The following is a 17,632-nucleotide window of genomic DNA, read 5'->3' on the forward strand; positions in this document are numbered from 1 at the left end:
TACGAAGTTCTTTCTTCTCAAGGACATTCCGTCGAACAGCTAGCCCACGCCACCACCGGCGAGCAGGAAGAAGAGCAGCAGCAACGCCACCACCACGCCATCACGGGAGAGAGAGGAGCTCTGGCGAGTGGCGGCATAGGAGGAGATGACCACGGCGATCAGGCTGGTGGTGCGCTCGTCAGCGAAAGCGGATCAGCTGGGTGCATCGGGGTAAGGCCGACGAGTCGCCGACGCTCGGTGGAGCTTGACGATGTAGCCACAGATCGTCGAGGAGGAGCAGCGGGGCAAGCTCGTGGCGACATTGCGATCCCGTAGAGGGAGACATCGAGGCCGGAGGTGGCTCAGGTAGGGAGATCGACGACCTCGACCTTGAGTCGTCCATCGGTCCATGGCGACGGTAGTGGTCATTTGGGGCCTGAGGAAGGTCACGTTAGGGCACTCGCGGCGTCCCTGGCCGGCGTCGACGTCCTCGATAGCACGCACGCAGGGCCTGGGGAAGGTCGCGCAGGGGCGACGACGCTCGCATGGTGGCCGAGGGTGGCGCGCGCAGAGTCAGACGGAGACTGACCGGGTCTGGGAATGGTGGGATGGAGCGTTCCCGGCCCTCTTTTGCATTAGTTAGGCCAAATTGGATTTAGTCTTTTGCATTAGTTAGGCCAGACTTTGGGCTTTAGACAGGCAACCGAACACAAGGAAACTGGATTAAGGAAGCATAGGCCCTTAGCCAAGCAACCAAACACACTCTGTTAACGCACCCAGGATTCCCAGCAATTCATCCTAACACCCACGCACTCGCAAGGAACCCAGGATTCCCAGCATTCATCCTGACACCCACGCCCACCACCATCTCTTACACCCCGGCGACACAAGGCCCTCGTGCCTGCCGGTGAGCTTTTCCATCAGCTGCTGCTGTCGGTAGCAGCCAGCAGCCAAGCAATAAAACGGCAACAGCAATCGGATTCAATGGCATACTGCGACCCAGATTGACCTTGTTACAGCCTTACAAGGACCAGTAACCGTAAACTGACATAGGAGATGTCACATACCGACCCAAGATTCAGGTCCAGTCAATTACTTGGTTTAAAGGACGTCCATTACATCGACGACAATCTGATAGGTAGGTTTTAGAGCAACGAGGAAACCAGAATATACACAGTTGCTTGGCAAGTCTTATTTACAGGAGGCATGCGCAGGGCATTAGTAGGGAAGCAAGGGCAAGGCGACCCAATTGCGGTGAGCTGTGGTGTGGCGCCATCCATCTAGAGCAGCCCGAAGGTGTTCTCACCACTGTAAGTCATGTAGAGGAACCCATCCTCGTCCTTGTTCTCTTCATAGATTGAAGACATCAGAGCAGCTGCACAAGGACAAGGAAGTAAGTAAAATCAAGTGAGAATGCAAGTAAAATCAAGTGAGAATGGGGATCATGTCCCCAAATGCTCAACGAATGTCATGAGTTCTTATAGGAAGCAAAATCAGAGTGAGAAGTATGTTGTTTCTGTATTTATTTTCCAGACCTGTTGGTGGAAGGGTGTTCTTCACAAAGATGAAGATAGCCTTCTCAGCACTGAGCTTGATTCTCTTCCTAACAACATACACGAACTGTCCAACTGTAAGATCAGCAGGGACGAGGTACCTGCAATGTGATGGCCATCAGAAAATCAGTACAGCTTATTGCTTACTATGGCTGACACGGCACATAACGCTTTGATGTGTGCAATAGTGCTTTAATGCTACATTTCTTTTCATACAAGAATGGTATTATGGTAATGGACCCCCTTTAATCCCAAAAATGAAACTAAAATCACCAGCCTTTCTGGACCACAAAAACATGGAGACCATAGTAAGTAGGAGTATTATAAATTCAACAGGCCTGTTTATTAGGGGTAGTGTCAATTTGTTCCAATTATCAAACAATTTCCATTACACCATACATCGTGATATAGTAATTGGGACAACAGAATTAATACATGTGCATACATGACCACAATGCAATACTGTTGCACATTTGTATTAGAGCAGACCAATATAATGCGAAATGGATGGCACCAACTACCATCAATTATCAGGAAAACAGTAGAGATCTCACTAGCATTAACTCATAACAATTAAAGATTTGAGCATAGTTGTATGGCAGTTATGGTTAACTTAGAAAAGTTGAGAACTGACTTTTTCTTGTCGATGTCAGGAATATCACTCCTCTCAGCCTTCTCAACAATCACCTGCATTACACATTGTCATAAATTGGATCAAAGCGATCATGAACAAAGAAGCAGCATACAGGAGGGTAGTAGCTTACTGGAATTCTGTCAGGGTACTTCTCCCTGATCCGGTTAGCCTCAGACTGCCTCTTCTCTGTAACACAAGGCATGACAGTTTAAGTGTTCAATTATGTAACCTGAATAAAAAGCTAAATTGCCTTGCAGGGAAATGATGGAACAAGGCCATAGCTGACTAAGAACATGTTGGAAATCATAGCTGGGACATAGAATTGTCTTTGTGCAAAGAGAACTCTAACTAACAGAGTCATCAAATGTTGTCAAGCGCAAATTTTATCTTAACTCCTTATATAAGGAAAAGAAGAAAAACCACTATTACCCAGGTCAAGTAGGGCACACATGTCAATCAATTGACGGTTACCAGCTCAACCAACTCATGTAAATTCAACAATAAAAGATAGTAGTAAAAACGTAAAAGTTCAACTAGGAAACAGTAACAACTTAGGACAAAAGAACAAAATCAGATCGCCCTGTAACTTATCAAGGGCATGACCACATTGTTAACCATCAGCAAGCTTTCCATACCAAATACAGTTATAAAAGCAAAACTGCAGCTTCCTGTTAAAGAGCATTTTACAGTTACCCAAAGTCTTGACAAGGTACAACATTCTTCTGAGTCAAATGTATTATGTGATTCATAGAAATTAGTAATTAGTAATAAATAAATTAAATCTCAAACATATGATCCTCCAGATAAGGAACCACTTCAGAAATCGCACATGACAAACCCAATGATCAGTTTGGATTTTCAAATTGACAAGCCACTTGTATCATGTACAACTACTGAATATCACCATCTAACATAAACTTGAATGGCAGAACACTAAGTCAAAGCACATAATTGCACTCACGTACTACTACCCAATCAACACCAGCACCATGATCCCATAATAATCACAACCTGCTCACCATAATCTCACGATAATCACAACCTGCTCAAAATTTTTGGCACAATATATGTATATTTTAACCTGCAGTTGCTAGGTTTTGAAGAGAGGGGAGCTTGCCCACAAGTCAAAGCAAATCACAATTGCTCACAAGTCTATTGAACTAGATGGATAACTGCTCCGTTCCTCAGAGTACTACCAATCCGCAAAATTACCCTCCTCGATTTGTACTGTAGTCAACCGTCCAAACCCCAACAAGCAAGCATCAGATATCAACGGTTTTCTACAGAATCAGAAAACCTAAAGGGGGCATGGGGGACATTATACGAACCGAGGGGGTGCTCCAGCTTGAACGAGCTTGTCTTGGCCATCACGCTCCTTCCTGCCTACAGGCACCAACCAATCCCTCAATCAAATCACCGAGAAAACCGCACATCAATCGAGCCGATCGAGCAGCAAAAACTAAGAACCAATCAAGTAAAACCTTACCAGTTGGATCGAACCGCGTTGGGGGATGCGAACGAATCGAACGAAGGCGGCGAACTGCTCCGGGACCTAGAGTTCATCCAGACCAAAAACAGAAAACAGACACCAGATCGATTAGAGAAAGCCCCCCGATCGGCGGAAACCTGGGCCGATTGATGGAAGAGCTGAGGAGGAACGCACGGGACTCACCGGATTTGGCTGGATTGGGTTGGTGGGGGAGGGTTTCTTCGTCTTCCAAGCAAGCGGCGGAGAGACGGAGCGGTGGGTAAAGAAAGGGGTAGGGGAAGGAGTGGGGGCATCGGGGTTGCTTATGTAAAGGCCCACACGCGCACGAAACGTAACGCCCAGGAAACTTTGATTGGAGAAAACACAAAACAGGCACGGCTGCTTTCGCGTAAGAAAACCCAAGTCATGATGATCCAATAATGCAAGGCAGCGTATAATACTACTCGATCATAGAAGATAGGCAATGGTATCCTCGTTGATAAATTCCTTCACAAATTACGTACAAATTCATAACTGCTACAGCTATGACCGAGAATCTTCACATATTACGTACAAATTCATAACTGCCACGGCTATGACTGAGAATGGGATCCTCGTTGATGAATTTATTCACATTAGTATTTATCAATTTTACAATAATATATAAATATAGTCACATCATTTTTCTTTGTAGAAAAACTTCTCCGAGCGTATTGTGGTGATTCTTTTGAGTACTACGTACATTTAGAAATCCCCGTCAATTCGTTAATGATATCCTTTTGAGCACAATTAATACATTCCAAAATAACTCGGATTCTAACATCTTTGCCCCGGTCTAATCTCTCAGCTGTCAGCTCGCACTTTAGCTTTGTTCCAAGTCAAAATTCTCTATTGTTGATAAAGTTTATACAAAAATTTTATCAACATCTACAGCACCAAATTAATTTCATTGTTTTTTCATCACATATGCCTTAATTGTGCATATATTTGTACTTGTATGTAATGTATTTTTATCAAATATTGTTCAAACTTAGAGAAGTTTGATTTTGGAAAACTTTGAAGCGAACCATAATTTGGAACGATAGGAGTAGAGTTTAACCAAAGCAGATTTGTACCAAACTTCAGTCAAGTTTTGAGCAAGACTTTTTCTGTTTCTATAGATTTACACACGATGGCATGTGAAATGATTATATATCTATATACATCCTACTATAAAAGAGCGGGTTTTTTTAGAAGGCTCTTCCTCTATAATAACCGTTCGATCTAGAAGTCGTGCTATATGAGTCCTCCGTCATCCGTGATCCTACATGTAAGATGTAAGACTCCTAGCGTGATACGAAAAGAAAAGATTCGGATTAGTTCATGAGTCTTCGATTTGGGACTCTGGAAAAAAACATGCCGAAAAAAAAGAAAGAAGGAAGGATACAAACAGAAACGAAAACTAAATTCCTATTGAGAAAAAAAATCCTAACAAAATAGAATTCACCTTATCTACGGTTGACACTCCATTTTCTATTTGGCCAATCAGGCTCACATGCAAACATGAGATGCACCATAATTGCTTTTCTCCTTTGGTACGTACATACATGCAACTCATCCAGTTATGTCAGATGCGTAGGATTTCCAAACTCAAGTCCCGAATTTTTCATATTTTAGCCCCTTTTTCGAAAGTTACTCACAAATATGCCCCTGACGATATCCTTTCAAAATCTAGACCCTTAGCTTGGCGCCAGCGTCGGTGGCGCCAAGGTAACATGCCACGACGCCACCAGCTTTGGCGTCAAGCCCCTTGTACACGTGGACAAGCGTTGGCTGGCCTCGTAGCGAGCTTGTCGCCATAGATCTTGGCGCGAAGCATGGCGCCGAGAACAGTGGCGCCAAGCCCTGCCTTACGAATCGGCCCTCCCTTCCTTTCTCTCTTCCTCTCTCTCCCTTCCGCTCGCTCCTCTTCCTCTGCCCCGCGCGCCAGGCGCCGCCGCAGCGCCGCGCCGACCGCCGCACCTCCGCGCCCGCGTCCCGCACCGCCGCGCCCGCCGCCGCGCCCACGCCCATGACCGCGACCGCCCGCCGCGCAGAGGCCCGGCCCCGCCTAGCCTGCGCCCGCGCCGACCCCCGCCGTGACGGCCGGCCGCGGCCCCGGCTCGCGCCCGTGCCCACGGCCGCCCGGTGCTCCTGCACCGCCCCCCGCCCATGCTTATTGCTCCCACTACTTCAACGGCTCCAGTGACAGAGGCCGTGGCAGTGACTACTACAGCTACAGCTTCAGCATTACAGTCGGCCGACCCAGTCACAGAGCTTGTTCAGCAGACCCGGACTACTTCACCACCACCTACTCAGCTAGAGGGTCAGGCAGATCAGAGTTCTCCGGACTCCGAGGCGCTAGCAGCTCAGTTTGAGATTTCACCGCGTCCCTCCGCACTCGACTCGTCTGTTCCCGCCCCGCCAGTTGACCCTTAGGTTTTGGTGCTTGACGCCAAAGGGGGAGAGAGAGCGAGTATGTTAGATTTAGGGGGAGCATGTGAGAGGGATTTGTTTCTTTTATGTGTGATACTTTCATAGCATCATATTTACTCTCATGCATTTGTGTTATACATATGTGTTGAACTCTTGTGACATGTGATCTCGTTTCTCACTTATATATATCATGTCACTTGCTCTTGCTCATATGCTTTGCTTCTGCATTTTACTCTGATTCACATGAGCTTTATATTGTACTTGAGCTTATTTCATATCTCTTAAGTACATGTTGTGGACTTGGTATGTATGAACTTGCTCTAACCCTTTTGTTCTTATTGTCACAAGTTCATGCAAACCAAGTTTGTTGAAAACCTCACTCCTCTCTTACACATACTCAAGGTTGTTGTCATCAATCACCAAAAAGGGGGAGATTGAAGGCATCTAGGCCCCTAGTGGTTTCGGTGATTAATGACAACGGAAGATTATTGTGACTAACGTGTGTTTTGCAGAAACAAGTTTGAGTTAGGTCACAATAACTGCGATTGTTTGTGCTATAATGGTTTACACGCCCCTTGATGGAATTTGTTTCGGTTTTCAAAGGATGGACTACAAGGTTAAGGACGAACTAGTTCTAAGTGCCGTTTGGTGTTGAGAGGCACTTAGAGTAGTTTAGGACTTTGTTTTTTCCTTTGATCGTACTATTAAGGGGGGTACAAACTAGTAGCTTGACCTAGGTGAGTCTAGTGGTTTAGGTGTGGTGCACACTTGTCAAACTTAGCACTAGGTAGATCAGAGATAGTTCGAGGATCAAATGGAACAAACTTCATTTTGGAAAGTTCGCGATTCGACGAAGTTTTAGGCCATTTAGATTGACCGGACACTGCATCGGACGCTGGCCGGTGCGTCCGGTCAGTTCAAGTCCGCGCAGTGAAAGCGATCGGACGCTGAGAGGAAAGTTGACCGGACACGCAGGTGCAACCGTTTATGCGTTCGGTCGATACAGAGAAGCGCAGCGTCGATCTGATGCTGCACCGGACGCATGCGTCTGTGCGTCCGGTGATAGTCCAGAGAGGTTCTAGAAAGGTTCTTCCACGATCGGACGTGACCGGTGCGTACCAATCGGACGCACGGTGCGTCCGGTCATTATTGGAACCTTGTGTCGTACAGTAGTGTCGGGTACCATAAAAAGGGATCCCCTAAGCAACAACCGAAAAAATCGATTAGACCCTGTCAAAATCAAAGCCAAGAGACAACTATTGGCTAAACCCCGGCCTCGTTCGAGGCCACCTACTCTCCGCCTCGCTAGAGGCCTCGCACGAGAGGCCTCGGACGGCCTACCGATTCTCCGCCTTGCTCAAGGCCTCGCACGTAAGGCCTCAGACAGGGAACCGATTCTCCGTCTCGCTCGAGGCTGGCTCGTAAGGCCTCGGACGGGGAACCGATTCTCCGATTCGCCCGAGGCCCCGCCCGGAAGACCTCAGACGAGTTACCGATTCTCCACCTCGCTCAAGGCCTCGCACGTAAGGCCTCAGATGGGGAACCGATTCTCCGTCTCGCTTGAGGCCGGCTCATAAGGCCTCAGATGGGGAACCAATTCTCCGATTCGCCCGAGGCCCCACCTGAAAGGCCTCAGACGAGTTATTGATTCTCCATATCGCTCAAGGCCGGCTCAGCAAACAACCCCGTCACCTCCGCCTCGACCAACTTCTCGGACAAGATGTCACATCCGACCAGCGCGTTCAACCACTCCCGCGATATCAACCGAACGATGGCTCGACACAGCGGAGTGGCCGACGAGACGTAAGTCACATCGAAGCCATGCCGTTCGAGATAGGACAGAGCTGGGGTTACCGGCCACTGTGCTTAACACTGTGCCCACGACTGACACCCATACCGCACTATGCTGCCTAACTCCAACTGCTCCGAGGACAATGTGGCATGGGGAGTTAAGTTTGGGTCCCTGTAGCATCGGAATCAGTGTACAGGACCAACTGCTCCCTCCGAGCCTCGGCAATCCACTTCAGGGTCTCGGCAGCCTTGGAATTCGTGCCCGCCGAGCCCCCCACGATGGTTCGGCCTCAGCTCTTTATGCTATCGATGAACAGTGACCAGGCATGTCGTCCGCCATGCCCTGCTTCAAGCTATCACTAGAGCTCCCACGTCGCACAGGATCGAGCGTGACCGGCACGTCGCTCCAGTACATCAAGTACAAGACCGCTCCATCGACCATGCCGCCACAGTCACAAGCTACAGGGCTCGGACATGCCACCTCTGCTTACAGGACGCTGTGTAGCGAACACATGTATCACCCCTGTCCTCCCTTCAACTATAAAAGGGAGAGACCGAGGGCTGTTTCTAGAGAGAGAGCTCACGAGATAGACGAACATACGCTCAACACTCTATAACGCGCATGCTTCCCCGTTGCCTGAGATCAACACCTCAAGCAATTCACGCCGCTCCGCGCAGAGACCTAGGACTAGCTCCCTCTCTCACCCAGCTTATAACCCCCTACTACAAGCACTTCGGTGCAAGGAATACAAGATCGACCTCTCAGACTAGACATAGGGCGCCTATTGCCTGAATCAGTATAAACCTTGTATCTCTTTGCATCACCATCCGAGATTAGGAGCACGCAGTACATTTTCACTAGTTGGTTGAGGGCTCGCCAGTCCAAAACACCGACAGTTGGTGCGCCAAGTAGGGGCCTCTACGTGTCAGCTTCATCATCCCAATGAGTTCTGGATGGCAGACCTCGTATGACCACTGCGTCTTGGCACGGTGATCTGGTTCGGGAGCCTAGAGTTCATGTCTCTAGGATGTGAGTATGATATGGTACTCCTCACACCCCAAGCCCCACCGACCGACCACAACATCACACACCAGTAGCCCAGGCGCAGACGGCACCCGGGCGGCCGCTCTCATCGCGCTCACCAAGCATGATACGAGTGGGGCCACCCCGACACCACATGAGCTCAGAGCGATGCACCGCGTTCCACCGGTCTCCCATGCCTAGCTATTGGCACAAGGTCCCTGGTTGGCGACCTGTCTAGCCTGAGCCTGGACATGGGAAAGGCGCCGGTGGCGCACGGCGGTGCCCTGTCATCAAGCTCAACTCCGCCACCTCCTGAGGAGTCAACTCTGGCGGAGCAAAGCCCAACAATGGCACCACCTCGTACCCCTTTAGGCTAAGGAATGCCGCCACCACCTATGCTTCTGCACACGTGGAGCATAGGTTAACAATGGCACCAGCGCCTCGTCCTCGACCTCGACGCCACAACCTTGACCCACACCCGCGCCGACTCCTCGGACGAGGATGAGGCATGGGCCGGAGCAGACTTTTCTAAGCTTTGCGACCCTGAAGCCATGCACTGCTTCTTGGCCGCAAGCGACTACTGCTTCGGCTACTCTGACTCCGATGATGAAGGCACTTACGACCCCACTTGCGAGTGTTTCCACATCAGGCTCGGGATGCCGAGAGCGGGCGATGAGGACGAGGGGATAGGCAACTGATCCTCGCTTCACCAGGGAGCAGGCGACACCACACCTTCACATGTTGTCCTCACCAATACTTGGAACATAGAACAACTACATCACTTTTACCCTTAAATTTCCAAGCATTGTATACATTGTTTCTTGAAATACAATTAAGAAGCGTTCTTTAGTTGTTCTAATTTTTTGAGAAACCCCTTGGGCCCATCATGGGCCTCAGCATTATGATAACACCATAAGGGAGACTCAGCTCTGCTTCTGTAGAGGCGCCCACTGCGGGGCTCGAACAAGACACGGCTCTCCCTCTATAGAACCGAGCCTCCCTTGGGGGCTAGAAGGGGGGACTCCCCCCTAAGTCCCATGTACCATTTTTAGTCATTTTTCAAAATAATTTCTATGCCTAACTCTCTAGCGCACTCTGACAAATTGGTTGTAAAAAACCTAAGGACCGAAAGTCTGTCTCAAGGCCAAAAGGTCGGTCGAGTCGCGAGACGGCCTACGCCTCCGGGCTACGGCACTCCCTCACCACCTTTCGCCCAAGGGGCAGCTTAGGCTCCGAGGAAGTTCTTTGCAAGAGATATGATCAGAGACGAGATAGAGGGCAGAGGCTCAGAAATATAGTAAAAACGATTAAGAAGCGTAGACACATAAGTACTTAAAAAAAGGCCTCGACAGGCCACAAGCATTACGGTACAAAAATAACCCTAATCTGTTTACATGGCCTCTTGGGCCTAGGTCAAGGCTCAGGGTCTCCAACATCGGTGGATGGCGTGGGAGGGACCACCTCCTCTTTGAACAGCTTGGCCAGCGCCATGCTGGGGCCCTCAGCCGCCTCCGTCAGCTTCGCGACCTCCTCATTAGCCTCCTCGTCGTCCTCAGCCAAGACATAGCCATCACTGACGGCCTCAAGGTCGATGCCGGCGTAGTGCGAGGCGACAATGACCAGGGCACGCTTGACGCTTGTGTGCAGTGCTCCCCAGAGTTGCTCGCGTACTTGGCCGCTCAACATGGTCAAGCGGCTCCTAAGGGAGCTGCCCGACTAGACCCCCTCAACCTCCAGGGCCTCGCAGACGGTATGGGCGGTGCTCTGCAGCGTGTCGTGCTCCCCGATCTCGGCCTTGAGCATTGCCTATACTGCGACAGAGGCCTCAGCTGCCCGAGAGACCTCCTTCTCCAACCCTGTGCCAAAACAAGCAGGATGGGGTTAAGCGTAAAAGAAAACAAGCCAAACAGGGGCGAAGGCCTACGGGACTCACCCTCAGCTTTCTCTTTCCAGCGCTGGACCTCGACCAGGTAGGCCTTGGCTTTCTCTTTCTAGCGCTGGACCTCAACCAGGGAGGCCTTGGCTTTCTCCTTCTAGCCCTGGACCTTGACCCGAGAAGCCTTGGCCGCCCTGGAAACCTCCTTCTCTAGCTCTGCATCATACCAGGGAGTTAGGGGTTGAACACAAGAAAAACAAGTAAAACGAGGGGAATAAGACTCACCCTCAGCCTTTCCCTTCAAGACTAGAGCCTCGGTCCGGGATGCCTTGGCCACCTCGAGGGCCTTTGCCAGGGTGCCCTTCGTTAGCAGGTGCGCACCCTGCTCCGCCCCCAGCTGCCCAGTGAGGGCCTTGGCAGAGGTCGTCGCTTCTTCAGCCCGGGACCTAAAGGTGTCCCGATCGCCGGCCGCCCGGGTCAGCTCCTCCTCCAGCTCCTTGACTCGCGCCGCCAAAGGGGCAACCTGCTCCTGAGTCGTGGCCGCCTCGGCCTTCATATCGGCACATCGAAGGTGGAGGTCCTCCACCTTCGTGCCCCGCGCTGACAGAAGCTCGTTGGCGTCGGTGAGCAAGCCCTTCTACCGCTGGAGCTGGTCCCAGACATCCCTCTCCCGTTGGAGGAACAATGACTTCCCGAGGGACTGAGTCTCAAGCTCCTAGATAGGCAAAACAGGGGTCATTCACTGCGAGAAAACTCAAAAAAAGACAGCACCACATGAGAAAAGAAGGCATGAACTTGGGCGACCCCGAGCAGATCGTCAGCCACGATGGATAGCGCTGTCCATAGTGACCGCTCCACCAGTTGGCGGTATTGCTCGAAGGTGTCCTAGCGCCCCCCTCGGCCGCATCCTCAAGGGCGAACAGAGGCTCCCCCTCAGGGTTGTCCTAGCTCTGCCACAAGACACGCGGGTGATCCCACCCGCGGGGCTCGGGTCGTACCTACATGAGGGCCGAGCTTCCCTCGCCAGAGGTCGGAGCCGGTCGCTCCACGGTGCTGGCCGCCTCGGCATCGACCACCTCCTTCACCCGGGAAGTATCGTTGGAGGAGATCGAATGGACCTCCACATTTCGGGCGCTCTCCTGCAACGGCGGTGGGCCTTGGACCGATGGTGGTATCGAGGCTTGCCCCGCCTTTGCCTCCACTTCCTAGGCTACCGACTTTGCCGCGCTCATGCTGGCTCCCGCCACCCTAGCCTCAGTGGTCTTGGGGGCTCCGGTCCCCACCACTTCGGCCTCAGTGGTCTGGGCGCCCTAGCCTCCAACGCCTTAGCCTTGGAAGTCCAAGGGGCCTCTGTCTCACCCTCAGTGGCCTCAGCAACTGAGGGCGCCTCGGCCCCATCTAACTCGCAGGCCTCGGCCTCATGGGGCGTAGGCGTTTCCTCCCCCACTCGCTCCATGGCCACCCCGGTAGCCTCCCCCTAGGCGACTAGCTCCTTCGGGTCAGCCCTCGCTGATGCCACACCACGCTGTACGGCGGCCTACGCCTCCGCCACCCATTGAGCGGTGGAGCCCGTGCTCACCTTGAGTGACTTGCGTGGCGCCAAGGCAGGCACCTCCGCCTGATGCTTCCGGCTAAAGGCAGAACACCCACTTGGTCAGCATATGACCATAAAGCGAGCAGGTGATGATACGAACTCCGCTAAAGAAACACTCACCACGAGCGGGGGTGCAACCGCTTTGGCACTGCGACCCTCCTCTACAACGGCGGTGGCAGCGGCGGTGGCACGTCCTCCGTATCCGCTGGTGCCGGCCGGCCCTCGCTGGACTCTGGCACCCCCTCGGTCCTCTATGGGGTAGTTGTGTCGCCCCTGCCACCACCTGCTCCACCTCTGTCGTCGAGCCCACCAGGATGACGGCGCGCTTTCCTAACGCCCGTGCCTCGGGCGTGTCGGCCTCGGCCTCGGGGCGGGTGGTCGCCGGCCCTGAGGCGTCCTCTCCTCCTCCTCCTAGAAGCGTCAGGCTGCTCGCCGACGCCCCAAGCGCTGTCCCCCCCTGACGTCGGGGAGATAGTCCAGGGGTCCTCGCCCCACCTCGCTCTCGTCCTCTTCGCCCAAAGAGTCCGTCGACAGCGACGGCGATGGAGACGCCTCCACCAGGAGACCGTCCTGCCTCTACTGTCGACGGTGCTTCTCTAGTCCCTTATGTTCAAGGATCTTCCTCATGCGCTTTGCCTCCTTAGCATCCTTCCACTTCTTCTGTGCCTCGGCGTGCGCCCGGTTCACCGCCCGCCGCTCCATGTCCTCGGGAACGGGCGGCGAGGAGGCTCGGACGTCTCTTATCCCCTGTAGGAACGGTGAACACAAATAAGGTTCCAGAAAATGACGAGAAACGAGGAGGCCTCGGGGGCTGTAGCGACATGTGACTTACTAGGGTGAGGTACCCCGCGATGGGCGCATTGCGATAGGGGTCAGACCACTGCTCTTTAGCTTCCCCTCCACCGTCTCCCTCACCCGACGTAGAATCTCCTCATCGAAGAGGGCGGTGGTAGACATTCAGATGCCCTTGATTGGCTCATCCGGTCTCATGTCGAACAGGCGCCGCCGCTGAGCCATCAGTGGTAGCACCCTCCGACGGTGGAAGGCCACCACGACCACAGCCGCCGTAAGGCAGCGGCTCCGTAGCCTCTATAGCCCCTCCAGGAGCGGCTGTAGCTTGGGCTGATCCTCCTTTGGGACACCATACCTCCACTTCTCCGGCTGGCTCTCCACGACCCACCTAGTATAGGGGGGAAGTCCGCCATCGTCGTTGCGGAGGTAGAACCAGCTGGTATACTAGCGGCGATTGGATGATGCGAGTTGGGCTGGGATGTAAAGGTGATGCTGGTCTTGGCGCACTTGGAGAGTGCAGCCTCCGGCCCTCACCGCCTTCCTCGTGCCCGCCGTGCCCGTCGGCTTGGTGGTGTGCCCCGCCCGGAAGAGGTGGAGCCATAGCTCCCAATGGGGGGCAATCCCTAGGTACCCCTCACAGACGGTGACGAAGATGGCCGCCTGCGTGATGGAATTGGGGTTGAAGTTGTGGAGCTCCACACCGTAGTAGTGCGGGAGCGCCCGCATGAACCGATCCGCCGGTAGGCCAAGACTGTGCTCATGGAAGGACACAAAGCTCACAACATAGCCATCGCATGGCCGCGGCTCCGGCTCGCCCCCCCTGGAGCAATCCACTCTAGTCTACTGGGGTCGGTAACCGGGTGGAGGAGGCCATCGTCGATGAGCGACTACAGCATCTCCACGGATATGTCAGACCGACCCCAAGGATCCACCTCGATGACAACAACGCCGGCCATGAGTGCGGTGGAGAATGCGACTATGGCAGTAAGCCTCTCTCCCCTTCTCCCGCTCTCTGTCCCTCTCCCTTCTCCCTTCTTCTCCCTAGCGCTATCTGTTCCCAGCAATGGCTCGAGGGTAGCAAAAGCAAAGGTAGGCAAGGTAAGGAGGAGAGGGGCAAGGCTCGTCACATATTTATGCAGGGAAGGGGCAAAATGGACGGGCGATGAAATCGGGGAAGTTTCCCACAAATCTGATACAGTTAATCCAGATCCGATTCTACCGCCCACGCACCCAACTTTCCCTTATTAATCGCATGAACAGTTATGTCCCATCCGCTGACACAGCATCGTGTCTGACCACAGCAGCGGCAGGTGCCGTTCTGCCTCCTCGAGAAAACCGCCTCAAAAGGCACGCCTACCATTGTCAGCCAAGGGGAGGGGAATATCCCCCATCTGATTCCTTTCAGACGAAGGAACTGGGCACTGAGCCCGTTACGGTCTAGGGGTTCGAAGGCTGGGCCCTCGAGGATTTCGACAGCCGCCCCAGGACAATAGAGTCAGGGATGACTATGGGCAAGCCTGTACAGGGCCAAGGCCCAAGCAAGCGAAATGCTTGGGATGCCCTAAGTCATGTCCGAGACCGGCAGGGAGGTCTTTGAATGGGATCCCACCATAGAGAGGCATCGAGCCCCCGGGGCCAATCGAATAGCCCTAGGACCCACTAGAGAAGCCCTCTGGTACTTTTGGAGTGCGTCTCTAGACCTCTAGCCAACCCCTATCGAATGGGGCACGGGCCTCCACTCGGACTTACCCGATAATAGCTCACCAGAAGTGTCACCACTTGCGCCCACCGAGGGTAGCCTGGCATATTCCACCCCTCCTTTCAAACAAAAAGGATGCACGAGGGTCGCACAAAAAGCCAGGGGAACTCCTGATTGCCCTCTCGCTCTGTGCAAGAGGCTCGGGGGCTCTTCCTGCAACCTTGCCGAGACCCAGTGACCCAGGCTCGCACTCGAGGGGGCTCGGCAAACAAACCCCTCCTTCTGAATGAAAAGGATGCGCGAGGGTCGCACAAAAAGCCAAGGGAACTCCTGATCGCCCTCTCGCTCCATGCAAGAGGCTCGGGGGCTCCTCCTACAACCTTGCCAAGACCCAACGACCTAGGCTCACACTCAAGGGGGCTCGGCAAACAAACCCCTCTGAAAGCTCTAGTTTGGTTTTGGTGAATTGATAAAACCCTAAGTGCTAACCTAGTTTATCAAGTGATCATGAGATAGGTAGCACACTTCAAGTGGAGAAGCCAATGAAGATCATAACATGACAATGGTGATGACATGGCGATGATCAAGGGCTTAAACTTGAAAAGAAGAAAGAGAAAAACAAAATGCTCAAGGCAAAGGTATAATCCATATGAGCTATTTTGTTTTGGTGATCAAGACATTTAGAGAGTATGATCACATTTAGGTTTGATAGCTGTACTAGTAAGAGGGGTGAAACTCGTATCGGAATGTGGTTATCAAAGTGCCACTAGATGCTCTAACTCATTGCATATGCATTTAGGATCTAGTGGAGTGCTAACATCCTTGAAAACAGTTGTGAAAATATGCTAACACATGTGCACAAGGTGATACACTTGATGGTTAGCACACTTGAGCAAGGGTGAAGAGAACATAGGAGATGCCAGCGTCGGTCAAGTGACCGGACGCTGGATTCAAATGCACCAGACACTAACTGCCTACGTCCGGTCACGCTGACTTGGCGGTACAGTGGCTAGGGTTTACCACCAGACGCTGGGCTGAGTCCGATCGAGGTGGACCGGACATGTCCGGTTGAAGAAAACCAGTTTTAGACCCTTACTGTACTCGACCAGATGCTGAGGCTCTAGCGTCCGGTCAGTTTTGCTGGAGCGTCCGGTCAGCTTCGTAGCCGTTGAAATCTGACGAACAGCGTTTGAAGCTAGTGACACGTGGCGTCCATCAGTGGACCGGACGCTGAGTCCAGGGTCCGGTTAGTTGGATCGGTGCATCTAGTCAGTGCGTAGTGTGCCCAGTGAAGGGGTACAATGGCTCTATTTTATGGGGGCTTCTATTTAAGCCCCATGGCCGGCTATGACTCATATCTTTGGCCATTTTCATTGACATAGCAACCTTGTGAGCCTAGCCAAAGTCCTCCCACTCATCTCCATCATTGATTCATCATCATAGTGAGATTGGGAGTGATCCAAGTGCATTGCTTGAGTGATTGCATCTAGAGGCACTTGTTGTTCATGTTTCGCTGTGGATTTCGCTTGTTACTCTTGGTGGTTACCACCACCTAGACGGCTTGGAGCAGTGAGGATCGTTGAGCGGAGGGTGGTGATTGTCTCCGGCTCCGATCGTGGTGATTGTGAGGGGTTCTTAACCTTTCCCCGGCGGAGCGCCAAAAGGTACTCTAGTGAATTGCTCGTGGCTTGTGTGATCCTCATCTTGTGTTGGTTGTGCAGCACCCTATTGAGGGTTTGGCGTGTGAAGCCAATTAGCGCGTGAACCTCCGAGTGAGTGAATCGCCACAACAAGAAGTAGCTTGCCGGCAAGCAAGTGAACCTCGGTAAAAATCTTTGTGTTCATCCTTTGATTCCGAGGTGATTGGTCTTCATTGTTATTCATCCTTGTGATTGATTGGTTCACTCCTCGACACGGCGGTATAACTATCTTGATCACTCTCTTTACTTTACCACAAACTAGTTGACATGCTCTTTAGTGTAGCTAGTTGTGAGAGCTTGCTTGCTTGGTTGGTGTGGCTCTTTAGTTAGCCTTTGAGAGCACACTAACATAGGGTAGTGTCATTGCTCTTGTGTGAATTGACACTATCTAAACTAGAATTGTGGTTGGTGGCTTGCATTTTGAGTAGGCTAGCACAACACTTGCTTCGCCTCATAATTGTCTAACCATTTGGTTAAGTGTTGTTGTAGAAATTTTTATTAGGCTATTCACCCCCCTCTAGCCATTAGGACCTTTCACAATCCTTTCGAATGAAAAGGATACGTGAGGGTCATACAAAAAGCCAGGGGAACTCCTAACGGCCCTCTCGCTCCGTGCAGAGGCTAGCGGGCTCTTTCTGCAACCTTGCCAAGACCCAGTGACCCAGACTCGCACTCAAGGGGGCTCGACAAACAAACCCCTCCTTCCGAACAAAAAGGATGCGTGAGGGTCGCACAAAAAGCTAGGGGAACTCTTGACGGCCCTCTCGCTCCATGTAGAGGCTAGGGGGCTCTTCCTGTAGCCTTGTCGAGACCCAGTGACCTAGGCTCGCACTCGAGGGCTCGGCAGACAACCCCTCCGTCTGAACAAAAAGGACGTGCGAGGGTCACACGAAAAGCCAGGGGAACCCCTGATCACCCTCTCAGAGGCTCGGGTGCTCTTCCTACACCCAAGACAAAGACAAGCAACCCGAACTCACAAGGAAAAACGTGATAAAGGGCACTAAGCCCATTACGGTCCAGGGGTTCGAAGGCTGGGCCCCCAAGGGTTTCAATAGCCGCCCCAGGGCA

The 17,632-nt window shown here is 52.3% G+C and overlaps 1 protein-coding gene across 1 annotated transcript; it reads right to left on the bottom strand.

The window, feature by feature from the left end:
- Positions 1 to 1,036: 1,036 nt before the first annotated feature.
- Positions 1,037 to 3,935, bottom strand: LOC136493751 (autophagy-related protein 8C-like). Its single transcript, XM_066489897.1, has 7 exons — positions 3,839 to 3,935; positions 3,653 to 3,718; positions 3,495 to 3,549; positions 2,297 to 2,352; positions 2,167 to 2,219; positions 1,515 to 1,633; positions 1,037 to 1,354 (listed from the first exon to the last, which is right to left on the bottom strand). The coding sequence occupies exons 3-7, from the start codon at positions 3,532 to 3,534 to the stop codon at positions 1,260 to 1,262; spliced, it is 363 nt and encodes a 120-aa protein (XP_066345994.1). The 5' UTR covers positions 3,535 to 3,549; positions 3,653 to 3,718; positions 3,839 to 3,935; the 3' UTR covers positions 1,037 to 1,259.
- Between the last annotated feature and the right edge of the window lie 13,697 nt (positions 3,936 to 17,632).

The sequence above is a fragment of the Miscanthus floridulus genome, chromosome 11, assembly GCF_019320115.1.
Source record: "Miscanthus floridulus cultivar M001 chromosome 11, ASM1932011v1, whole genome shotgun sequence".
Lineage (NCBI taxonomy): Eukaryota > Viridiplantae > Streptophyta > Magnoliopsida > Poales > Poaceae > Miscanthus > Miscanthus floridulus.